This window comes from Coptis chinensis, chromosome 1 (assembly GCF_015680905.1).
Source record: "Coptis chinensis isolate HL-2020 chromosome 1, ASM1568090v1, whole genome shotgun sequence".
NCBI lineage: Eukaryota > Viridiplantae > Streptophyta > Magnoliopsida > Ranunculales > Ranunculaceae > Coptis > Coptis chinensis.
This window is the reverse complement of record NC_141456.1, coordinates 665824-692958: the sequence shown is the minus strand read 5'-3', so window position 1 is coordinate 692958 and position 27135 is coordinate 665824. Positions and strand designations below refer to the sequence as shown.

The window sequence follows — 27135 nt, the reverse complement described above, 5'->3', positions numbered from 1 at the left end:
ACAAAATCTTTCTACAAAAAATCAGTCTAAGCTAAACAAAATGTTTAACTTTGTTAAATGTTGTTTTTAAATTTGAAAACTCTAAACTGTTGGATAATTTTATAATATTATAGTGAATTTTGATGTGTCTAGACATCTTCAAATGTACTGATTTGTAAAGATGATTTATATTGTGAAAAGAACATCTCTACTAAAAATCAGTTTCTAATTTATTATTTTTCATAGTGGGATTTCTTTAGAACAGGTATATATATATGAACAAAAAATAGCATATAAGTATATAACAATATCGAATCATATCTCAAACTTTTCTCAGTCTCTCTTTATCTTCATTGTATTGGTCTGCTTGACCGCATTGTTTTTAACACTTTCCAATACTACTTGAAAAGCTTATTCAATCATCGAAGTGTTTAGTGTCCTTCACTGCTGTCCTGCTCTATGCATTACCATCTTGTCAAATTATCATACTTTATAGGTCCTACCCATCAGTTTTATAATCACAATTCAAATCAATTTTTAGAAAAATCAATTACTAACTTTTCTAACCATGTTCCATATATAATAACATATTGTGGTAACAAATGCAACGCCAATGCACACTTGGGATTGAGGCGCAACAAAGATGGCGTACAATGAAAATCTGTGCTCTTATCAGTTTACCAGGGATTGGGATTTTCAAAATTTTGGAGTTCTAAATGAAGACATTTCTTTTGGTATCGGTTCTTTTCTCCTCACTCGTTGACTGTTTGTTTGTTTGGTTGGTTGCAGCTTGCTTGTTTTATGTTGCAAGTACTTAATATTGTTATTGATTTTATATGGAGTCAGATTCTCTGTCACTAGATTTATCGACTGGTTACCTTGAAGATGCTGTTGATGATTGGATCAATCGTTGTAAGAGGAGAAGAATGTCTTCAGATGATTCTCTTGAGCAAGTGGCTGAACTCTCTAAGGTTTAACTTATTTTTTTCTTTGTTTCTTCTTTCTTTATTTTTCAGTGTACAAGAGATTTATGGTTATGCATTTTATTTTTTTTTCTGAACACAGAACTGCAGCAGTTCAAATGATTGTGGACTCTCATTGGAAAATTTTAGCTGCTCCAAGCAGAATAACTTGATCCCAGGTAACTGTTCCAGTCTTCCAGAGATGTGTTTTGGTTAGTTCAGATTTTCGATGTGACCACAACTTAGGTTGAAAAGTTGGAACTTTCACTTGAGACCATGATTACGCGGGACTATATTTGATTTTCTGAAACCTGATAACAATATATGCGTAGAACTTAAATACAAACCATGCTTTTACAGCCTGGGCGATTCATAAGTTATAATAGCTTTGACAGTATTTTGGGTTTTTTCACATGCACTTTCAACAGTTTCAAGTCATAATTCATGTTTCATCCTTCGTTTTTTTAGAAGTAAGCTTATTTGGTGCATTGTACATTTGTACTAGTAATGTGACACTCAACTCGCTCACTCCAAATCCAAACGACGTTTTATGGGTTCGTTCTGCAGAAGAATAATGATGGACTAAAGAAAGTCGCATACCCTTTCGAAATGGTGAAGCCCGGTGGGCTCAAAGGCGAAGTAACCCTTAATGAAATAAACGAGAGAATAATGATGCGGCCCACAAGAACCATTCGACATCCTGTTGGGGATTTGGCTTGCAATCCACGTGTATTAGCTAGGGGCTTTGGTCCATCAGGAAAAGCCGTGGTGGCCGTCACCAGAATTCACACCCAAGGGAGAGGCACTGTGACCATCATCAAGACAAGGGGTTGAGCGTCGGTGTTCTTTTTAAAGCTGTATCATGTGTAATTATGTTTGATGTTTCGCCATGGATGTATATGTGTATACATACGCGTTAGTGATTCTAGCACGAGAAGGAAAGTGTCTAAAGAATGTCTATGTATCAACGCATAATTTTGTGTAGTTTGTGGTGTTAGAAGAAGTTGGAAGTTGGAAGTGAGAAATCATTCCTTGTAGAGTTGTAGTACTTTGGGAACTCTCTTGTAGCTCTTTCCCCAACATATTGGATTTTTGCTTTCCCATGGACCGAGAAAAAATTCAAAAACAGCCCTCATAAGTGGGGTAAATATGATACCCAAACTAAGGCCCGCCTAGGTGGTCAAAATACTAAAGCCCATCCGATCAGATACTACCAATGCCCAAATCGAGTTAGCCCAAGCAAACGTATTGATTCATACACATACACCTCATAAAGAAGATATGCACGATAAAATATCGGTCCATAATTTCAGGTTTTGGGTTTAATCTCCCTACTCAAAAAACCGGTATATTAAAACTCCCTATATGCCAACAAACTCACGTAATTTCTTTTTTTTCAAAACCCCAAATTATCAGCGGGAACAAACGAAAATACCCATGACACCACTATTCTCTTTTTTCTTTCTTTCCTTTTTTCTCACTTTCTCTCATTTTGTTCTTTTCAAATACGAAATTATTCTTTTCTTTCTCTCAATCAATTTCTCTCGAAATTTGTTGTTCTCCAACCAAGTAAATCAGATTTGAGAAGTAATATCAAGATTTGATGTTTTTTTTCTTCCACTCAAAACCAGATTTGAGATTTGAAAATTCTTATGTAAATTTAAATTTGTATAATGACATTGGTATGTAAAATTCAATTTATATATGTAAAGTTAAATTTGTATAGTCATATTTACATAGAGTCATGGTATCTGCTGAGAAAAATTAATATGTAAAAATAAATTTGCATACTTAAATTTCTATACAAAAACAAATTTACAGTCACAGAAACCCAATTTATTCAAATTAGAAAAAATAAAGAAAAATCAATAAAACAAACACAAAGATTCACAACAATCAATCGAAATGAGAAAAAGAATGATTATTCATTGTTTCTTCTTTATGAACACATGTTTCTTTGTTAAACTTGATTTCTTTATTGTTGAAAAAGATTTTTTTTTTTACCATACCTAATTTTTTTTTCTAAAGAAATTTGCCAAAAACCTTAATAAAAGAATAAAAAGAAAAATACCAAAAAATAACGATATCGAACTCCCAATCTCAAAAACAGAATAGTGAGGTTTTATGATTTGGGCCGAAGAAAGGGATTTACATGAACCCGGATCTAAACCAGGAGACTGAGACCCATTTCTTGAACTCCATAGTTCCAATAATTAGAAGTTCATAACATCGCTGCAGGAATGGTTGATCACAGTGGATTTGTTGAATGGAGAAAAGCTGGTCTCAGGTCTCAGTCACACTTGAATTGTATCGCAACATCGATATCATAGCTGTCTGGTTGACATTCTATTCTGAATGGCAACTATCTTGCCCAATTGCGACATGACCCTCCAAATTATAGTAACGTCCAAATTGTCTATATCGCGTCACATGAGGTACGTCAATATGTTTGGACTTCCGATCCACTCGCTCGTATCAAGCAAATTCTTACATCCATGTGTTCTCGATTGATACAAGTTTGTCGAATGATAATAGATGTTTCTAAGGCTGGTTGGGCGATGAACGATCTCAATTTTCCCAGAATGCATCAATGGATTATTGCAAGTTACAGTTGAAACTTGAACTTAGAAGCAAGCTTCGGTGAGGCCAACCCGACCAAAATAGTACTGCAGGTCAATTGTATATGTACACATAGCCATAACTGTTCCTAGTACAAATAGTTTCCTTTAGCACACACATTCTACATTTCTACAAGGTGATTACTGATCACATCCTTTTTCATTTTAGCGATTCTCTGTTTATGGACCTTGATTTATTAAGATTTGCAATGTCATTTTCCATGAAGAATTTGTAGAACTTCTTGCAAAGTTCTCCAACCAAAAAATGTTAAATTCGGCCTAATCTCAATATACACTGTAACCTTATGGGCTTATGGATATACTGTGGCCTACTGAAGCCTCTTTCTTTTTCCAAAAGACCTACAAGTTCACAACACAAAGTAACAAACTACTTAAGCCCAAGGACCCAAACTGTCAAAAATGCAAATGGTTTTGGACTTTCGTAAATCTATCCACTGCGGCAGACCCAAAAAGATGGGCCTAATTCCCAACCTGGCAGGCAAGGCCAAACAGGGTCAGCTTACGCGTACCTCAACTAATCCTAGGGCCCTGGTTGGAAATTTGACCGGGTACTGTCTCGCCAGTGGCCCTAAGGGGAATCGAACTGGTGACCATTGGGGAGCAAACCCAAGACTGGACCAGTTGTGCTACCCCTCAAAACAGGGTAAATAATATGGGTGGCAATGGCTCGTGTTTGGTCGGGTTCATGTCGTGTCATATTTGGGTTACGTGTTAAGAGATCAAACCCAAACCCGACCCAATTACTAATTGTATTGGGTTTGTCAAACCCACCCAACCCACCTATAACATGTATGCAAAATATTTAGTATTTCACAATTTTATTTATCAAAAATTTATATATATATATATAAAATATATATTAATTCTAAAAACCCATTCATAATTCAATTACATATCAATGAAAATTGAATGACAAAACATATCTTTATTAAATGAATCAATATGATAGTTAAATTTCTCATTTTAGTCGTTTATTTTAGGTAGTCGGTAAAACCTTTAGGTAATGATACCATAGGTTTGGGTGCTTGAACTCCGCCAATATTAAAATTACTGATCTCATTTAAAACATGATTACCGATGTATATATCTTAAAAAATAGGAGAAACTTATCTTAAAACAAGTTATACAGGTCACGGATTGATAACCCGACCTATTAGACTCGAGAACTAATAAGGTCTACTAACGGGTACTTAGGTTAGCATATGTGGCCATAACCCAACCCATTTATTTAACGGGTTTGGCGGGTCAACCTTTAAATAACTCAAAAACCTTTTTTTTTTTTTTCCCAACCCAAACCTACTAATTTCGTGCCGGGTTAGCGGGTCATGTAAAAATTGACATCCGAGGCCACTGGCGAGGCAGTATTCGGTCGAATTTCCAACCAGGGCCCCGGATTAGTACAGGTGCGCGTAAGCTACAACCAGTTAGAAAAAAAATAATAATAAATAAAATAAGACAAAAAGTTTAAATTCGATGGGATGTTTGGGAAAAGCCAATAGAAACGGAATTTCAATCTCTGTAATTGAAATACAGATAACGACAGTTTTATTTAATTATCTAAAGGTTGTTTTCTAAAATCTTTTCCTACCTTTATGATATTCATTCTATTTTGAAATATAGATTGTTCAGAATAATTTACTCAAACTATTGTTCAAAAGCAAGTCAGGTGTAGAAGCGAAGCTAAACTCGAGAATTATGTTGTCTTGGGAATTAATTTCACTTTTTGGACCTCATGACCAACCAGAGATATTTATAAAGTCGATTTTCTCAATAATTCATATCATATCAATTCCACAAAAAAAGACTATAAAATCGTATATGTTGCTCTAATTTTCTATCAAAATTCATAGTTAATTCAAATGAATTTTCATCATAACAGCTCTTGCAAATGTAATCGAAGATGCAAGTGTAAACATATAACAACGGTCATAATTAATTTTAACTAATTTTTTTTCTTCATACTTGCCAAAATAACTAAAATGGTATTTTATTTTTAACTACCTAAGGTGGCAATATGTATCTTAATCTAGTCGAAGTGAAATTAATTTAAGAAGGAAATTAGCAGTAATTTTACCGCCATAGTCGATTGTTCGTTCCATCCAAACAAGATGGAATAAAAACACAAAATAAAAACAAAATTTGGCAACAAACAAATATTCCTTGTCCATGATACACACTAAGTTTAAAAAGCAAAATGCATTTATTCCCTAGAGTAAAGTTCTTTCATAATATCAAATGAAACATGACCACGTGGTTGAAGGGATGTACAACATCCTTTAATGTGGACGTTACAAGGAAAATGACTTGTGTCAACTATGGACCAGTATTATGACTGTGCATGTGTGTTGTGTTCTGTGCCTTTAGTTCTAAATAGGGCTCATAAATAAAAAAGAAAAGAGAGCATTAAATGCTAGGTAGACAGACAGGTACAAGACTTTCTTTTTTTTCTATCTTTTGCAAAAGAAAAAGATAGAAAAATGGATGAGAGAGAAAGAGAAAGTTTTGTTTGAGTGAAATGATTTTGTAATCCATTGCTTTATGATTGAAAGAAAAAGAATGAAGAGAGAGAAAGTAAGAAGTCAGAACACAGAAAAGTAAAGTAGCTATCAGAGATTCAGAGCTATGATGGCCTTATGATGAGTGCAATCTTGTATTTGTTACCACCCCCAACTGGCCAACTGCATGTAGTCAATGCTTTGTTTATAGAGAGGAGAGAGAGAGAGTGAGAAGGGAGAAGGAAGAAGTAACTGAGCTTTCAAATCACATCGTTGAGAGTATTTTGTTTGTTTCATATCGTATTGCTTCGCCCGGTGAATAAGGCTGGGGGTGTCTGACAATGTGTCCTCAAAGACTGTCCTGCCCGTTCTGTCTACCCCTCATTTAAGGCCCAGAGAGTAGCTGTACCATGCCACCATTGTTTGGAATTTACAAACCATCTACTGCATATTACCTACCACAGTCAAAATCAGTGGATGTGTGATTCTGAGGTGCCTCAGTATTATTCTTGCTTATTTTGGAGCTACCCCTTGTTATTTTGTCGAATTTAAACGGCCCCCTAAAATCATGGTCAAGCACTTTTTGACTTGCCCAAAAGTTTATGCAAATTTTTAGCTTCCACATCTTGTTAATCGTTTTGAAGTTAAAACACATCATAATAAGTAGACGAAAATGAGGTTGAAATATTCTATGATTTAACCTTATAATCACATAGACTATGAACATCTGGTTAAGAGTATACACTAATAAAATCGACTATTCTTGGATATGAACGATAAGTCACACGCAGGGGCAGATCCAAGGAGGTTGTAGCTCACCCCAATTTTGCCAAAACACAAAAACACAATAGTGTTAATAATAAAGAATTTATCCCAAAAAAAAAATTATAGTAGTATAAATTAGTATGAGGCAATCCCTCTTGGGTGACAATCCTGTATCTGCTCCTAGTCACAGGGTGCGACTGTAGCGTGTTGGGACAACCCAAGACGTAAAATTGTAAAGCCTATATACCCGATCCAAAGTATTGTGTACGTTGATCGATCGAACGTCCGTAATAATACTCAAGAATTTCAAATTTTCTGAAAATTCCAACCAATCATAAACTACATTGTGGCAATATGGTGTATATTTTGTGCCCAAACTAATAGCCGATATTTTCATTGACTCGTAAATACCAACAAAACTACGTGTTACGTCTATGATTTGAACCAGTGAGAAAGAATGTAATATTTATTTAAGGAATAAATAATGTGTGGACGTGACATGGAGAATGATGAATGTCGATTGGAAAGATAGATAGTCCCCCCCCCACAAGTTCGTCGTTGTTAAGTTTGATAACTATAATCCAATTGTCATTCTTGGACAAAGCTAATTTAGGTGGTAAGCTCTCAATCAGATCTCAGATTAATAAGAGGTCAAAGTTTATTATAATTTTTTAACCAAATTTGTGAACACATTGATGTGGCAAGTAGAGACCTTGATTTTCAGTACTTCTTTGACCAATACACACGCACTTCCTGCCTGATGAGTGCCACGTCAGTGTATTCACAAATTCGGTTCAAAAGATTCCGTTGTTATAGAATTTTGGTAATCTCATATGTGAATGTGAGAGATGATGGGGTGGGTCAAAACTATGATACTAAACACACCTTCAAAAATAGGGGTGGCAATGGGTCATGTCGGGTCGTATTTCTGCCGGGTTGAAATCGGATCTCAGGTTGAAGGACCAAATCCAAATTCAACCCATTGAATAAATAGGTCAAGATTGTCCAACCCGAACCCACCAAATTAATGGGTTACCCAATCCGTGACACGTTAAACTGGCGGGCCAAATTCGAATCGGGTTAACAGATAACCCATTAGTAAATTTTAACTTTTGCAAATATAAACTAATAAACACCAATAGATTAAGTCTGAATTAATTAAAATGTATTAATTTATTAAAAATACACGCTTAATTGTTATACAACATAATATTATTAGAGAATGGAATTACATCTTGAGAAAAACTAAGAAGAACTCCTCAGAGTCAGAATCCATCAGAGTCGTAGTGTGTGCAATAGTGTATGCAATGTGGAATGAGAGGAATTATAGAAGATTCAAGAGAAGGGTACATTTAGCGCAACATGTACACGAGACACTCTGAAGAAAATGAAGATTTACTTACAAAACAAACTTCAAGTGGCAGACTCAGCTGAAACTAGAAGAATACTTCAGTTGTTGGGAATTCAAACTCAACTGAAACCGAGGATTACAAGGATGTGCAGCTGGTGGAAACCACCAGATGATACTATAATGATCAATCTAGATGGAACGGTGCAACCTAATGGACCTATTGGATTTGGGGGAATAATGCGAGATAGCAATAGCAATGTTTTACCATTGTACTCGGGAAGCAGCACAAGAAAATCAGTTTTACTACAAGAATTGATTGGTGTACATGCTGGACGAATTGTAGCTAAATGTATTGGTGCCCGAAAGGTAAGCATCAATTCTGATTCCATGCGAGCAGTTAATATTGTGCTGGGTAAAGAACATGTGTCATGGTACTGTGGAAATGTGGTGCATGCCATAAGTTGTCTCAGAATGGAACTTCAGGTAGTTGAGGTGCAACACATCTTCAGAGAAGATAACAAAGCAACTGATTATATAGCTCGAATGTGTAATATGAGTGATCAAAGTGTAATGTACAACATCCACTAGATGAAAATCTGATTGTAATCGTTAGTGAGGATGCAAGAGGGAAAATGTATCCAAGAGTTTAAGATTAATGCAGGTTGGGTTTGCCTAACCCCTAAAAGTTTCGGGAAAAAAAAACATAATACTACTACTGATTCTTATCTTTTGGTTCAGGTAGTTGGGATAATGATATCTTAAAAAAGATCATACAGGTTACGAGTTGATGACCCAACCCATTAGACCCAAGAACTAATCGGGTCTACTCACGGGTTATTTGGATTAACATGTGACCCTAACCCAACCCATTTATTTGACAAATTCGGCTATTCAACTCTTAAATGACCCAAAAGGCTTTTTCTCCAATCCGAACCCGCTAATTTCATGTCGGGTTCGGTCGTGTACAAAACTGCCACCTCTATTCAAAAACTACGTTCTCAGGGCAATGTGCACAGAGTATCATATGGAAAGATACCCAGAAGTACTTCACTTGAACTTTTGTTACAATCCAAAAGGACACCTACAATCACTCCTCCATCTACATTCACTTGTACCATTTTTCAACTGTTCCATTTTTCAACTGTTCCATTTATTATAAAAATACCAAGGGACAAAAACCATTTACTAGTGGTATTCTCTCTTTGAAATCCAAAGGCTAGGCCATCTATCAATTCCGAGGGACCAAGAGCAATGAGCATAAAAGAATCATAGCAATAAACCCATACCAAAGAATTTCATTATAAACCCTAACAACCAGAATAAATATCAAGGTTGTTACACCTCTTTCAAAAGATGTTGGTACAATTCTTCTTTATCTCTGATCAATCTTTTCATGTCCTGTACAAGGTCACCAGCTAGGATGCAGTACAATTTCCTATACAATATGAAATTAAATGCATTCGAAAAATAATAAAAATACAAGTACAAGGGCGGATTAATCGGAGCTGTGGCCTATTCTAGCAACTTGGTCAAAGCCCGTTAAGAACCCCCTCAAATTCAACCTTAACCCGAATTGTATTAGAAAATGGCAATGGATAATGTATAATCACCTCCTTGTACATTTTTGTGTATATACATCTCATAGAATAATTAATATCTCTGATTCTCTGAACCACCAAAGATCACAAGAATGCAATTAGCTGAGAAACGAATTGCCAAAAGGAATTTGACACCAATATTAACCGAGAAATAACATTGTGCAAGAATTCCTTTTGCGAATGGACCATTTCAGGCATTTCTTAGGTGGTATTGGAAACAAAATGTAGCAACATAATGATTTTTAGAGTTGTAATTTAACATCATTTCAGTGAAAAATTGAATTCTAAAATATCATGGCAATGGGTTGGATTGTAAGATTGTTGGACCAGTTCATATTTTGGTGACCTGAGCAGATCACGACGTTGAAGTCTCATACAGAGCTCGTGCACATAGAATGGAATGTGTATAATAGGTGTTTAATTATAGGGGAGTTGGTTGTTTTATATCCAAGTCAAAGGTGGTTATTAATACTGACATGATTCACCGAAAGGAAAACAAAGTGAATGAATGATAGAGTAATCATCACAATTTCAATTATTCAGCTCAGGAAACATCTCTGTCCCTCTCTTCAAGTACTACACTGTGGTCAAATTATGCCTGTCCATCCCAATTAATTCTCCATCTGCCTCACTTGCTCTAAAGTCTTTGTGTGGGTTTATGTGTATTATTTCTGTTTTGAAAAAAAAATGTTATTTGGTTCATTTTTTTTTTCATATTTATAATTATAGGTTATCAGAGTCTAGTGGGCAAAATATAGATCTCACATTCTCCCATGAGAACAATCTCCTCAAATTTCTCCTTTCTTTTCATTTCTTTAAGAATCTAGTGTTTCACGTGGATATCGCCTCAATTGTCAAATCATAAAACCCAACTTTAAGGTAATGTAATGATAAGAACTTGAACTCAACACGCCTATAACCAGATAAATCTTGTAAAAGGCCGAGTTAATGTAAAAAATAAGAAGGAAAAAGTACATCCTATTATTTCTATTCACGTGGGCGAGCGATCTCTTTGTTGAAGACACCAGTTCAAAGTTCAAACTCTTAAACCCAGCCACCCAGGGTACTAGAAAAGCTCCATAGTCGGATGGCTAACCACACGCCCATTTGGTCAAACCAACAATCCCCTCCCCTAAGAACCTAAAAAGGTAAAGGGATCTCACAAGAGTCTCGAACTTGAGATAGATGAATTGGGTTTTGGGTATCACTGTATCAGGGCAGTCCTCTAATCACGCACACCACATCAGCCAAAAAGTCCACTGTATCATTCTTCTAGGAACAGAACAATATGCAGGCGTCGTTTCCTTTTGCGTTAAATTACCAAAGCCAATTTTGAAGGATATATTCTCCTGTCGACCATCTGTTAACTGAACTTATAGAGTTTTTTTTTTTTCGATAAACATTTGTTTATAGAGTTAGTTGTTGAGTATATATATTTAGCCCAAGTCCAACAAATTTGAATGGTCAATAATTGACTCGTGTGAATATCTTTATGCTCCGATGAAAACAGGGTTCCCTAATCAAATCACACAATCCTCATACATGACCAATACAAACATCTCATTTCCCAATATCTAATTTTTTTCTTTTGAAACATCATCAACTACGTTTAAGTGGTTTACTGTAACTAATTAAGCCACGTGACATTAAAATATATTGGTTGAATGTGTTCCAGATAATCCAAATCTTAGGGAATGGCTAGGAATTCCTTTAATGTATAGACAGAGGGAGAACTTTATAAAAAGGTTTACTTTTGCATGCATGCATTGCATTGTCGTCATCACTGATCGATGAGGGGGCACTAAAGAATTGCAGTCTTTAGTAAAAGCTAAAGGCAGAAGGTCACCTACATATTTTTGGTATAAATTTATTTTTTATTCTACTGACACAATTAAGTATGGTCCCTAGAGTAGTGAGGTTGATACAAGGACATATATAGATCCATTAAACTAGAGGATGCTATGGAAATTTCGAACAAAATCTAGTAATATTTCGGTTTTTGAAGATATTAATATAGTAACGTAAGGGTCGAAAAATACATTCCGAATTTTGCAGGTAATATTTCGGAACTTGGGTTTTTAAAGTTGTCGGAATTTTGAGAATTCTGAAATCTTGAACTGTGGTCTTAACAATCTACATTGCACCATTCTCAAGGAAATTTGACTTGTTTTCTCTATCACAATTCTTTTATTTTTCTTAAATATTCATTAAAAATTTATACCACTTTATTAACAATGTTGTTTCTTCACTTGTTAATTGTATCCGCAATAAATATATTATTGATTTTTCATTGCTTCACTTTTTGGGTTTACCATATGGATTTTTGTTGGTTTTGTTCGTTAAAAAAAAAACAAAAACAACAACAGCGAAGATAGAGAAACATGAAAGGGCATGCACAACAAATCAGCGTCGTTTCATCCCATATGCATTTGACACCTTTTGGCTTTTTGGCACCCAAGTCGGTAGAGTTCCTTATTAGGAGATTACAAAAGGTAATGGATAGCATTAATATAATGATTGCTGGTTCAAATATAAATATGTATACCGGTGAATTATTTTTTCTATTCATAAGGGGTTTGCGGTGCAATTTGTAGAGCGATTGTCCGCTACTACTTTTGTATGATCTATTTTAGATAGGGTTAACTAGTATTACCCCCTCCGGGGGGGGTCATCTAGTGGGGGGGGTAATACTAGTTCACTCTTTTAGATATTGAATAAAGTATGTCGTTGTTGGGGAAAAAAGAAAGATAGGAGGAAAACAAGCAGTGCATTCCGCGTCCCGCTTGTGCTCGCTCTACTACTTTTATATGATCTATTTGAATACTCAATAAACTATTCACGGGGAAAAAATAATAGGAAATTTCTCCAGTTTTAATTAATGAAAATCAACATAATTGAAGTGTAGATGCAAATGGACACTTACATTTTTCCAACGCCTTTTTTGTTTTTTTGTTTTTGAAAAGTCATAATATGTTAGTATTACTTTGGACATCAACCCCTTACGATTTCTTTAATTATAATTTTTTCAACTTTCCTTAATTCTCTTACCTTTAATTGATGTGAGAAAAAGAGGAATCATCATATTTTCTTTTTTCAAGTTTCAACATAGTTTCCCTTATTGCATGAATTGAGGTCAAAAGGGAAAGCACACACATTCGTTTACAAGTATAATAAAAGGAACTCCAGGTGAGAGACCATATATATTGGGTTGGGCCCTTGAAGAATGTTGCAGTACTAGAGAAAGAGATATAGAGAGTCAAAAGCAGGGCAGAATCAGCGGAGCTTTTCAGTCACCAATATATTCTTTGAGATATGTTATATTACACCTACCCTAATATTAAAGTGTTTTCTTGCTTGCAAGCAAAGGGTGCATCACATCACCTCATTTAGTGCCGCTTTGGGGTTATGGGCCCTTTGATTAGATCGATGGGCATGTGGGTTTCATACACGATAGTGATGTTCATATATAAGTTCATTTAGGATTTATATATTAAAATTACAATTTATATATACAAAATATGTTTTTTTTTATAAGTTGATTTTATTGGAAAATAGTGTAAAAACACATAAGTACATGAGTGAGTGAGTACCTCACATGTGAGTGTGAATTACAAGAGGAAAAACAAGAAAGCAAACACAAATAACTCCTTTTTACAAACGTCCCTCCTCACGTCCTCTAAGCACCTTTGTCCAGTCTAGCACTAGTTTTCTGAAGTGGAAGTTACGTCTTTCCTCCATATTAGATAGCCAAAACCAACATAAACTCGTTATCTCGGTTCTTTGCCTTCCATATTGTCCATATTCCTGCATAAGGTAGAATATTCTATAAGTTCGCACTAAACGATTTGTCTCTCAGTCTTGGCCAATAAAAAAGAAATTACTCAATTGTCTCTGCTTGGGCTAGTAGAGGGAAAACCATAAGCCTATGGTGTATGTATATCAAATTGATGATTCGTATTTTGCAATAAACGATAACATATGAATAGCAAACTTTAAATTAATAAAAAATATCCGCATTTCACATTTTAACAGGTAAATTACTCGTGCAATATTTAACCAGTTTTTAATAAATTAGTTTAATGAAAATAAGCTACATAATCAAATATATAAGGTCAATAGTAAGTAGTAACACACATACATGTTTATAGGCAAAATCAGCAACATATTATCACATTTTTTTTCATTTCCATTACTCTACAAGTACAATTTGATTTTTTTCACTTTGATATTTTTTTTCTCAATCTCAAGCAATTGGATGTTGATGTGGCTGCCAGAATTAGAACACTTGTCAGTCAATGTTTGACGTGGCGAAAATTCGTGGAATTAGACACAACCAAAAAAAACACACGCGTCAGTCAATGTTTTAGGATCAATTGATAGTCGTTTAACATGTGAAAGAACGAAAACATGGATGTCAGAGTGAAGATATCATTAGTGGTTTAAATGAGGATGTTAATTATTTTGTACATACTTTCCTTCTTAGACATAAAAGCTGCAGTAGTAACTAGTCTTTTGTCGAGAAAATGGAGATATTTAAAGTGTTGATGGGTTCCTCTGTTGAAATCGCTACATCTCACAAAAGTTATTCTTGATATGATTTTGGTTAATGTCCAGCTCTTGAAGTTTTGAGTATTAGGGTGTTGTGAATTTATGCATCTAAAGGATCTTGTTGAATTATTCGTGAGAAATTTAGGGAAAGTGAGAATTAGGGCATTCCAGTTAGATCCTCAATTTTCACACCAAATATTTGTAGTTAGATAATTAGTGCGAAACTGGAAATAATAACAGAAAATTGGGTATAGGTATACAGACGCAAATTTCTTAAGTTCAGAAGAAATAGCAAATTTTTTTTTTTGTTTTTCCTCCATAAAAACTGAAATTTGATATCTGTCTCAAATTTTATACTGATTTTTACAATTTTGACCTCTTTTATTAGTTCCAACTAAAGAAGCCAACTACCAAAAAAAAAAAACTACAGACCAAAAGAGTAGTGGGTTAATCAAAATAACTAAAATTCATCCGAAATCTATAAAATTCCAATTAAAAGTGAGATGAATTTCTAGAGAGACCAAAACAATGTGGAAAACATCGACTTCAAAAACGGAAAAAATGTATGTTGATTACAACTAATTTCAATACAGGTTTAACAATTTAAAATGCATATCTGATAATTTTGAATAACATGTTTAAGCTTTGTTTGATATAATTCAAATTGTGAAAGGACAAATGAGTTTTTTTTATAAGACAATTGTATTATTTGATTGCAGTACATCTTAGAGCAATACACACGCACTCTTGCCCCGATTGACACACACCTATAGCCTGCGCACATTAGATTTTCGTATTATATATTTGTGGAAGAAATTGGTAGTTACAAATGAAAGGGTAAAAATGATAAATAAAAATTTTTAAAAACGGTTAATACACCCAAAAAGTGACGTGTTGCTAAAATTGGAGTAGAATCAAAAGATAATATTGGTCTTCCTCTGGACAAAAAATACACTAGAGAAAGTGTCTAGAGCCCAATTTCTAGAAAATAAGAAGTAGAGTTATGGTTCAATCGTGTGTGTGTGTTTTTTTGTTGTGTCTAATTCAACGTTTTTTTTGCCATGTCAGACATTGACTGCCACGTGTTCTAACTTTGGCAGCCACATCAGCACCCAATTGCCGGAGATCAAGAAAAAGTATTAAAAAAAAAAACTGTACAACAAAAAAATTGAGAAAAAGTATTGAAGTGAAAAAAAAAAATTGTACAGCCAAAAAAATTGTTAAGTAATGGAAATGAAATAATAATAATAATACGATAGTACGTTGCTTATTGTGCCTATTAAGGGTATCTCCAATGGAGGGTGTAAACCGTATAGAGTGTAAAATTTACACTCCAAATATCAAAAAATTCTTTCAAATGGGAGTGATATACCGTAGATAATAGAGTATTAATTGATAGAGGAGGTAGAAAATTCTCCATCGCTATCAGTTGATAAATATAAAAAAACTCCTTCCAATGGGGGTGGTATACTGTAGATAATAGAGTATTAGTTGATAGAAAAGGTAGGGGATTCATCATCTCGCTATCAGTTGATAAATAGTTAGGGTGATACTTTAACCAACGTCCGAACAAAAAAAAAATTGGACGTCACTTTAAGTAACGTCCCTTTCTAACTCTAAAGTAATTTTTTAACTATTTAAATGACGTTTTTCTTTAATTTAAAGAGGGGCATCACTTAAAGTGACGTCCAAATTTAAAATATAAAATTTGTACACTTTTTCATTGGGGAGTATAGAGCGTGAATATTTATAGATTATACAATAATATACAACTAGAAATATAAAATTCTAATAGCACCTACGTAGAGCCCAGGTAGAGATGTAATTTTACACCCCTCATTGGAAAAGCCCTAAGTGATGTTTATATGCTATTTAAGTGGTGTATAATCAATTCAACTTATATGCCCAATCTCAACAAATGTTGCATTATTCATTCTTATTTACTACATATACCAATACTTTTTTTTTTTTTGGGTGGTTTTAGTGTTTTACCACGACTTGATCCCCACATACTCAAATACTCAAATATAAATATGAAATTGATTTATTCTTTAATGTGCGTACGGGTGAAGATTGAGATTTGAGATACACGGTTAGAGAATAGCAAAGTTACTAAGTTAGTAATATGATGGCATCTTTGTCTCACATGGCTCCGGGAATCTAGCTTTTTCTCACTCTTCTACACTTGAAAAACACCAGTCCTACTTGGTACTCAACCCACTTCGCTCTTACATACATTCCTTGAAAACCACACCATGCATCGTCTTTCTCTCTCTCATATTCTTTTTTGTTTGACTAAAAGCACCATCATTACAACAATTATTTGGAAAAAGTTCCATGCTCATACACGAGGGAACACAAAGATGTGTCATTGATTGTGCTGCATATATCTCCTAACATATTATAACCACTCACATTTCAGCTCCATTTGCTTGCTTTATGTCATTCGATTTTTCTTCATTTTGCTTTTGTTTTTAACCTACTTTTGGAAGTGTACTATCCAGCCAGCTTTACACGTTTAGTTACAGCAAATTTTGCACCGGAACAAATCTCCTTAAGAGAGTTTTCACTCGTATGCTTAATTAATCGGGCATGGTTGTCTATCTAACGCTCCATAATAATAATAATATATGAATAAAATCTAATTCACATGATTCTAATTCCTTGAAACTGGAAAACAGCAAATGTAGATTTAAACTGTGAAAACAGATTTAACCATTTAACTGAATTTGTTCTCTTGATTCGACTGAGGTCGAAAACTTGAAATTACTTTAATTTTTAGTAAATAGATGAGACACAGTACACAGCATAAATTGTCTGGTTAGGTTGTTCAATGTGATCTTCATGTAGGTCCCTACACTATGTGAACAAATAGAGAGTAGGGATTAGGCGTAGAAAGAAAAACAGCACTACAATTATTAATGTGGACACTTCCTTAGTCATTCCTTCTTCGTTTTTATTTTCTTGGAAAGTTTTTCGTTTTCTTTTGTCTTTGCTTGTTCTTCAATGTTATTATTGTTATATACTAAAAAGAGTTGGGCCACAACCCAGGTTACAGAAACATTTGGGCCTTTTCTAGAGAAAATGAACAGAGTATTCGATCTGCAGTTAGTCTATAGACCAAAGTCTCAAATTTTAGATTATTAAATAATCCATTATCCAAAAATAATAATAAATATTAAATAATCTCTTGACTAACTATGTGTATAGGTTTTAAATCCATAGAGACTTTTGTTTTCGATAATAACTTCCATCTAGACTTACGTTGACTTTATAATTATTTTTGTAACATAGACCAAGCAAAAAGCAAATTAGATAGTTGCAGGTACCAACTAGCAAAGTCGGTAAAATCTCTAGGTGATAATACTAAAAGTATGGGGCTCGAACTCCGCATCAAAGAGTTACTGATCTCATTTAAAACAGGTTTACCAATAAAAAATAAACAAACAAATTAGATCGATTTCACCATAAGAGCATTTAGTTGAAATGTCAAAGTAAAACCTCATGCCAATTAGTGAAAAGGTTTCTTTTTGGGTATCAATCACTAGTCGTGCTATGTTCTACGTCAGTCTATTAACTCTGAGAGAGATGTTATTAGTCAGTACGGTAATATTGAAGTTTAGAGATGGGCCTTGTGGTCTTAAAAGTGCATTACAAGGTTTATACGAAGTATACGACTAACGGAAATATGTCAGAAAATATGTTTATTTTCCTGAAAGTTAGAAGTACTTCAACCTAGATTGGGAAATGCTATTTTTAGTAGGCTAGCTAATTTGGTGATTCTAGTAGATACATCATCTAACTATCCTAGTATCCTACTTCAAAACAGATTGGGGATTGGGGATTGGGGATTGTTATTTTAAGTAGGCCAATTTGGAGAGTCTAGTAGAAATTACATTATTTAATTTTGAAAAAGATAAACACATGTATTGGTACATGTCTAATTTTGTTAAGAAAAAAGACAACATTTTCTATTAGACAAGTAAAACTATTTACCAATAATATTAACAAATAAATTTTCTAGAAAGCAATCTAACACTGCACCTTATGATTATTCTTATGAGAATGTATTATTAGGAAGTGTCAAATCACGAAAGGAAATTGAGTTCAATGTCATATAGTGATAAAATTATGAGATCTATAATGCATTCGCATCCGCCATACTTTGGAACATGGCGGAGACAAAGCATAAGAGCATGGACGGTTTTGAGTTTTAGAGGGCCCTGGCCCCTGTGTAAAACATTGAAATTTGAAACTTGAAATAGGACCCTCTTTACATAACTATAACCTTATTAAGTTGGAATAGTAATTTTTGTCGTTGAATTTTGGAAACTAAACCTTGATTGGTTAGAGCAAAATTATGAACAATATCTATACTCATTTTTTTGCCCCTAGTTTTTTTTGGTGTGTGTTGTGTCCAATAATTCTACACTGACACAAAGAATTTGATAAAATTGACCGACACAGTGATGTGGCACTGCAACATCAATGTTGCATTATAAAAAACCATCACTGCAACATCAATATTGCATCGAGAAATATCATTACAATATCAATGTTGCACCATGAAAATCACTGCAACGTCAATATTACACCGAGAAATATCAGTGTAACATCAATGTTGCACCATGAAAACAACTGCAACGTAAATGTTGCACCGAGAAATATCACTTTAACATCAATATTGCACCATGAAAACCAATGAAACATAAATGTTGTACTATGAAAAATCAATAGAATAGATGGTTTGCTATAAAGAAAATATGAGAATGGCAAAATAAGAATGAAAATATAATAATGGAAAGATTGAAAAGAAGTGTTTTGCGTAAGAGAAAAGAGATTTTTGGATCTTATTTTCACCACTGGAATATTGATGTTACAACATGTCACGTCACTATGTCTTGACTGTGTGTCACTTTTCCTGTGTTAGTGTAGTATCACTCGTGTTGTGTTATGTCTATATCGGATCAAATGTCTAAGTTCAAAGAGAAAATAGGACCTTTTTAAAAAAAGAAAAATTTCTTAAGATTTTTAAGATTAAAAAAAAAAAAACAATTGTCACTACAAGATTCGATAACAGCTACAAGTCCTCCATAATTGAGGGTCATGTGTTGTAGCACACTTTGCAATTGCTCAGTGTTGCCCATATAGAAGAGCTTAATTAGGGTTGAGCCATCCTTAGAGGCCTATATTAGAGTTAGCAAATGCATGTCTTAATGTTGGAGCAGCAGACCAAATTTTCTTACTAGAATCGAGCATCAAGGATTCACCTATTATAGATATGTAACTTGTTGCATTTTCCTTTTTTGGTTTTTTTTAAAATTTTTTTTCATGTAAAACCCTTATTCTTTGTTATCAATACAATTACCTTTAGTTAAAAAAAAAAAAAAACAACAACAACAACAATAACAACTGCCACTAGACATTTACTCTAGCTTGCTTTAGAAGTTGTGAGTTGGTCCATCTTCTTATGGAGATTCCTAACTTTTAGTCATGCATATTAATTACGGAAGCTATAATAATGTAAAACCTAGCTTTGGTATCAATAAAAATGAAAAAACAGACTTGCCTACATCACATTTTTTGACAAGTTTTAGTAAAATTTTTGGGTGATGATACTAAAGGTCTAGACCTCGCTAACATTAAAGAGTTACTAATTGTTTGATCTCATATAAAATATGATAAACGTTAAAGGAGTACAAACTTAATTAGCTTTGAATTTAGGGAAAATTGGACACCCTCGTTCTTTTGTCTAATTAAAGTTTTTGTAGCATGATTTCGTAAGAGATGGATCATTGTTCAAGTAATTTCTCAATAGGGATCCCCACTCCTTGCATATGACCATGTAGCTAGGCTGGTTGTGCACCCTCCTCTCATAGGGGAGATTACATGTTCAAAATTCACTAGCCTTGTCTTGGGAGTTCTGTGACACCCTGAATTGGGTTATTTAGTCTCATATTAGTTAAGAAGTCGTCTATAATTTTGGTTATATTAGATTGATTATCATTTATTTAATATTGATGTCTTTTGAGTTAAAACCCCACATTCATGGTTGGATAGACTTTGGACTTGAACATTTGAGTGACGTAAGTAGGAACAATATCATTATTATTTGAGTATATGGTAATAGGATCGTTACAAGTTTGCTCACAAATGTTGAAGCCCTTGAGGGCGTTGCTTTAGAGCAATGTTTCTAACGGTGTGTTAGGCTGCTTGTTTGATTATCTTTGCTCTTTAGTCTTCAGGCCGGGTGAACAATGAACAACAGCGTAATGGCTGATTAGGTGGACCAGAGCGAAAGCAAGTCTTCATAAAATGGAGGGGATTTGATATGATACAACTCGATTGGTGCAATTAATGAAAATGTTATACATCTCTAGAAATTTGTTCGAATTATACTTCAATTTATCATGTACATTTGAGTAAGGAGGAGCGCGCCTTAGTCCTTCCACTTAAAAAGTTAAAAAGAACATGACACAAATGGTGGCTATCATTACAAATCTCAAGGAACTTTGAGTATTAATTTCTTAGAGATTCACAAATATAGTACGTTCTTTAATCTGCAACCCGTAAATGGCCTAGGGTCAAGTGTAGGTGTAGCACCGTCAATCATATTTATCATTTACATCAAAGATGTTGCACATTATCCCTAGAGATAGCATTTAATTGTATGCATGCCTTTGATTAATATAACCATTTTATAATGCACTTAAACTATGATTAATAAGAAAGTAGGGGGTGGAAGGTCATGTGAGGATGACATAATAATAGATATATCCTTAGAACGTAGACAAGGTTGTTGAATCATCATAAGAAGAGAATATTTGGGAGTATGATAGGGAATTAGAAGGTATGTGGAATTAGGGTTTACGATGATAACAATATGAAAGCAAACAAACACCCCTCTTCCTCATGTTCTCTCAAGTCAATGGGTCTACACTCTCTACACACATATGACAAATATCTCATGATAAATTCCATTTTCTCACGATATATTGAACTAGTGGGGACCCACCATACCAACAAGTCCACAACACACATGTGTGACATACAACAAAACACAAGAAAGAGAGTGAGATGATTAGAAAGTAAGGAAGGGAAGCGAAGAGGGTGGGGGAAAAGGAATCACAATAACAATAACAAATAAGTATTCCTCTCTCTAACTTTTTCTGCCTTTAAAAAAAAAATTTCTCTTTTATATTTTTTTTTTAACCCGTCGTCTCCGGGGAAGGATGTTGAGTTGAAGTTCCTATTTTTGCTGCTTTGAGTGTGTGTCTGTTTTGACTATTACTTTCTATTTCTCTCTCCTGTTAGAGTGTCATTTTCCAAGATATACTCTACTACCAGGAACTCAAACCTAAGTCCCTTTTCTTCTCCATGCCTTTCTCATCTTTGTAATCATTCTTTCCCTTTTGCCTAGCTTAGCTACCTTCTTCACCCACTACTCTCTTTCTCTTTTTTCTTCAACTTGTGGAAGAAGAAAACTACACTCAGCTACTCAGCTAACCAAGAGAAAGAGAGTGTTCAAGTTTTAAGGAAAATGCCCATAGAAGGGATGTTTATAGATCCATGTTCATCTATGCCAGCTCCAGATCTTTCATTGCATATTAGTCCACCTAATAGTGCACCGTCTTCGTTTTGCAATAGTAACAATGGAAATGATGCAGCTGGATTCGATGTTTGGAAGAGAGGAGATGGAACTATCAAGTGCAATAGTGATAGTTCGGTGAGAAGTGAACGACAAGCTTACACTGAACTCTCACTAGCTAATCTCACTAGTGGTACTACGGAAGCGGATAGTCGTTGGATAAGAAGTTTAGAATCAATTAGAAATAGTGAAGAAGAGCAATTTCGTCGAGTTGGAGGAGGAGCAGCAGCACGAGACCAATATCCTTATACTCAAAGATTAAATCAGCTCAACCATGGTGTCTCCCTTCTAGATGTTTCAGAAAGACTTGGTACTACACCAATCAAAGGGATTCCAATCTATAACAATAGATCATTTCCTTTCATGTCTTTGGAAAAAGAGAAAGACCCTAAGATGTTCTTCCACCCAATGTCTTCTTATCCTTCATGGTCTTCCACATCCCCACCTTCTCCTTGTTCTCCTTCTTCACCTTATTTCCCCTCATTTTCTAGAGCAAATTTTAATTCTACGAGGTTAAATGGGCTTCCGTCCGATTTGTTCATGAAATCACACCAACTCCAACATCCCCAACACCATCAGTATGGAATTGGTCCTTCCGATGGTAACTCCCATGGTATGCTTAGATCAAGATTCATTTCAAAACTTCCAGCAAAGAGAAGTATGCGGGCGCCACGAATGCGTTGGACTAGTACTCTTCACGCACGCTTTGTTCACGCAGTTGAGCTCCTCGGTGGCCATGAAAGTATACTCCTTTCTCAACTCATTCAAAATTAATCTTCATATTGATTTTTTTTTGGTTTTAAATTCTCTTTACGATTTTAGGGGCGACACCAAAGTCGGTTCTGGAGCTAATGGATGTTAAAGATCTCACGCTAGCTCATGTTAAGAGCCATTTGCAGGTATGAACAATATGATGAGAAATTAGTCCATGGTTATTTTTGTTTCCATATTTCCTTACATTCTTCTTCTCTTCCTTGTTCTTCTCTTACTTGTGGTCAGAACTCAGAAGTTGATCCATTCTTGTGGCACATTAGTCGATGGAAGAAAAATGAATGAAAGATAATTAATGAATCAATAGACAGTGATGACTGATGAGTCTGAGCACTGAGAAAGAGAAAGAGAAAGAAAGACTGTTTGTGAATAGGAATGATAAGTTAAAAAGTAGCCATCATTTCTCAATAATACAACTCAATTACTGTCCTTACCAAACATCAACTTCGTGATTAATGAAGCAAAACAAGAAATTCCCAGAAATTTAGAAAAAGGAGGCCATCAGAAATCTTTCATTTTTTTGTTTTGTTTTCTTTTTAATTCAATTTGGTTTGGAATGTGGATAACATTGATACCAGCATAAGGTACAAATACATTACAATATCATGCATATCCCAACATCCATCCGACGATCCACACGCTTTGACAATGGTACATTAGTTAGTATGTGAATTGTACAGCACATTTCCTTTCTAGTGCTTGTTTATTTTTTAAATTTTTCTTTGTGGTCTCTTTTTTCATCTTCTTTATCTTTATTGTCCTTGTTTTCTTTGCCTTTGCAGATGTATAGGACTGTGAAGACAACTGACAAACCTGCAGCTTCCTCAGGTGATTTGTATAGCTTAGACTTCACAGTTCAATACCTTTCTTTTTAGCAGTTCAACTTTATTCCAATTTTCAGTAACCATTTACAAATAAAATCCATTTCTTCCCTTACCCCAAACTCTCATTAATTTCTTTACTATTTCCATTGCCAAATCACAATGTGTCTACCAAAACAATGTTTCCCGTGACAACAATGGTTCAGTGTTCACAAAATCAAATGTGGTCCTCCAACATTTAGAACTTTGTTCCACATACAAACACACGAGTTATAACCAAAATGTCTCCTCAAATTTATGATATTAGGCCAATCTGATGGATCTGGAGAAGAAGAATTCTCAGGAGGGGCGTCAGCGGGGGTAAATGACCTGAATCTTGGCCGGTTTATGGATCAAAGGGTGTCGTCAGATGTGCCTATGAACCAAGAAGTGGATTATGCTTCTTCAAGTAATACTACTCTTTGGAGTAACTCTTCAAGGTAACACTATCCCACCTTCTTTTTCTCTTTCTTTCTCATTCTATAATATTTTTGTACATTGTCTTTTCTATATACATAGGCACACATGAAATGAAAGCCTGCTTTTCTGCTTTTTCTTTTGCATGGATGGGTTAGTTTAGCTTTGAAAATTGCAAAACCCACGTCCACCATTTTTTTTTGGTAGAATAAAAGGGTTCTTATGGCAGCTTTTGCTTTTCTTCCTTCTTCTTTTTCTCTTTCTTAAGATTTTCTATGGAGATGCGTTATTTGGCTTTGTTTGTTGGTTTTAAAAGATAAAGCAAAACACTGTTGACTCTTCTCTATGTTTTCTTTTTAGTTTAATATATTGTACTCATTATCTAATAATTCACTTATGTTACAATTTTATACCTGCATTTTATTCTATTCACGAGATGGAGTTGCATATATGACCAAAAAGGGCAACTCCTTGACTTGACTTATCTCTGTTATATTATTTTACTCAAATTTTGTTTCATACATTGTCGTGTTCTTGGCTCGTGTAGTGTTGTATAATAGAGAGAGAGAGTATCATACGATCAAATATATTGTTTGTATCATCCAAACTTCAAAAGCATTCTATGGCAAGAAAACATGAAACACAGAACAACATTGTATAGCAGATGTAGTGATCGATATAGTGTTGAGATTAACTTGCATTGTTGCATAATGCATGGGAACAAAAAAAATTCCAATACATAGCTTTGGAAATGTGTTAAACTGTCAGTCAGTAGGCACGACAGATTTTTTATTTATTTTCAGTATGTAAAGTTAAAACTCATATAGTAATATTTCTACTGTAATAGTAAAACCCCACTTTGTTATTGGTTCAACTTTTGCTTTTTGAACATGTTATACAGTTAGACTAGATCTGGAAACATTAGTTATGAGAATTAAAGGAATAAAGGAATGTTAAAGAGTGTTTTTTGAAAAGAGAAACAATGCTATACAAGGAGAGAAGTCTAATCAAAGGTAGGGGAGTTTATTCAAACAGTTGTGGGTGATTACGAATTCAAAGAGAAGTTAAGAAAACACATGATTATTGATGAACATCAACGACATTGCATGTTTACTGAGCAGCATATTGGCAAAGAAAATTAAGCCGCAATGTCCAAGGACTGCCAGGCCAGGCAACATTTCCAATGTCAAAAGTTTCCCAATTTGAGTTTCTTGGCACTCTAGGAGACAGTTTGAAGGCATTTTCAATTGCATGAGCTCAAACTCTCTACTGTATGGCAGTGCTTTAATATCTATTTTCTTGGTACCTCTCTGCTGAACCATAGTCCATAGGATAGGAATGGCTGTGGTCATACTACTCATCAACAATAAAATGCAAAACTAAGAAGGGCAAATGGGCAATCTGGTCTATGTTAGAAATGGTTTGGAAGAGAGAAAGTGTGGACTGAAATTGATTAATGAAAACTGCTTGATAGTATGTCGATGTACACCCTTAAGGAGGGAATAGTACTGTAAAGACGGATGAGGATTATCAAGCGGTATGATGTGGAATATTGGTTTTGAGGTGTCTAGTATCAGCACCACCAAGAATTGAATGTTCGGAAACACTAAATATTGCGTAACAGTTACATTTATAATCATTTGTCCATTGAAAATGAAGTTTTTCAACCTTTTTGGTTTCTCAGATTAAGACCATTAGGAATTTAGGATCAAGTGATCAACAGTTGACATATAACCTATTCTATGCAGTAGTGGTCATTGGGCCCATTCTAGGAGGAAGTGTATAGAAATCAAGCTATTCTATATCTCCGCTCAAATCTAAAGCATAGACAGTGAATAGATCCCTTGCAGGGTATGCTTACAGTTGACATATAACAGTTGACAAGCAGGTAGGATGAACTCATGGACATGCATTGCTTGGTGCATGCCATGCACGTGGTATGAAGTACTTCTGGCCAATGTATGTACGATTTGTAAGTTATTGGCTTGGCCAGTTTTATTAGCCTACATGTTTTACAACAGGCTATCATTATGTCCCAACTGAATTTCATATAACTGAAGCTGTTGAACTTAAAATTCCCTTTTAGGTGTGAAATTAATTACATGTAGTTTCGTCTCTAATTTTCGTTATAAAACATTACAACTGTATTTTTCTAGCCAAACAATACAAAAATGACGAGTAATTTACTGAGATCATGTCATAATTAGTTCAGTTTTCATTTTAGAATAGTTTTATTGCAACGGTTCTTCTTCGTCAGGACGTTCACAAAGCCACATTTTTTGTTGCCAAATTTATTTGAAATGGATGCTAACACTTATTTATTGATGGAAATTTCAGTAGAGGAGCATGGCTACAACCTAGTTCAAGTGACAGGGATGCGCTTAGACCTGAAGTTTTCTCATCTCAACAAACATGTGGACAACAACTTGAGGTATATAACTCAGGGTACATATTTCTAACCAAGATAATTACATACTTCAAAATTTTGAATAAGAACCTTAAAAATTATCATCATCCTAACAGGATGAGTTCACTCCAAAAGGTTTTCAAGGGCCTCAATCGGAAAAACCAAATCCAAGCTTGGAGTTTACCTTAGGAAGACCAGATTGGCATTCTAAAGAGGATGACTGATCTGCTATAACGACGAGAGAACTGAAATTCTTCAACTAGTTCCGCATTAAATGACCGTGAGTAATGAGTAATGTTGTAATACAAATGTATTAGTGATATATATATGTTAAAATACACACGGTGGTTATGAAGAAAGGAAGATTACACTCGAGAAATAGCAAAAGAAGAAGAGTAAAACAGATGATGAGTGTAGGACGACGTGAAAGTAATCAGGATGGCATCATGCCTAGCATCTATTTTTGATGTTATAGGATTAGTTTTTGGCACCGCTGTAAACTGCAATTAAGTGTTTGTCAAGAAGTATTAACCTCCTTGTACTATTTTATTTTGTTTCTTTAGAGGTTTTGACTCATCTCGATAGGCATGTGCTTACTGTTTTAAATTACTGTGTTCAGAGACATTTTCAATTACTTTGATTATTTGCTAAGGATTAAATATTTATTTGTGTCCTAAGAAACCTAAGAAAATGGT

The 27135-nt window shown here is 34.6% G+C and overlaps 3 protein-coding genes across 3 annotated transcripts; all 3 read left to right on the top strand.

Annotated features, from left to right (window-relative positions):
• Positions 1–337: 337 nt before the first annotated feature.
• LOC147521072 (uncharacterized) lies at positions 338–2044 on the top strand. Its single transcript, XM_086558559.1, has 4 exons — positions 338–713; positions 826–950; positions 1045–1120; positions 1510–2044. The coding sequence occupies exons 1-4, from the start codon at positions 623–625 to the stop codon at positions 1773–1775; spliced, it is 558 nt and encodes a 185-aa protein (XP_086414685.1). The 5' UTR covers positions 338–622; the 3' UTR covers positions 1776–2044.
• Positions 2045–8227: 6183 nt separating this feature from the next.
• Positions 8228–8779, top strand: LOC147521071 (uncharacterized). Its single transcript, XM_086558021.1, has one exon. It carries the CDS (start codon positions 8228–8230, stop codon positions 8777–8779), a length of 552 nt encoding a protein of 183 aa, XP_086414147.1.
• Positions 8780–21419: 12640 nt separating this feature from the next.
• Positions 21420–27121, top strand: KAN (Homeodomain-like superfamily protein). Its single transcript, XM_086589522.1, has 6 exons — positions 21420–22727; positions 22808–22884; positions 23539–23584; positions 23885–24056; positions 26371–26464; positions 26557–27121. The coding sequence occupies exons 1-6, from the start codon at positions 21878–21880 to the stop codon at positions 26662–26664; spliced, it is 1347 nt and encodes a 448-aa protein (XP_086445648.1). The 5' UTR covers positions 21420–21877; the 3' UTR covers positions 26665–27121.
• Positions 27122–27135: the final 14 nt, after the last annotated feature.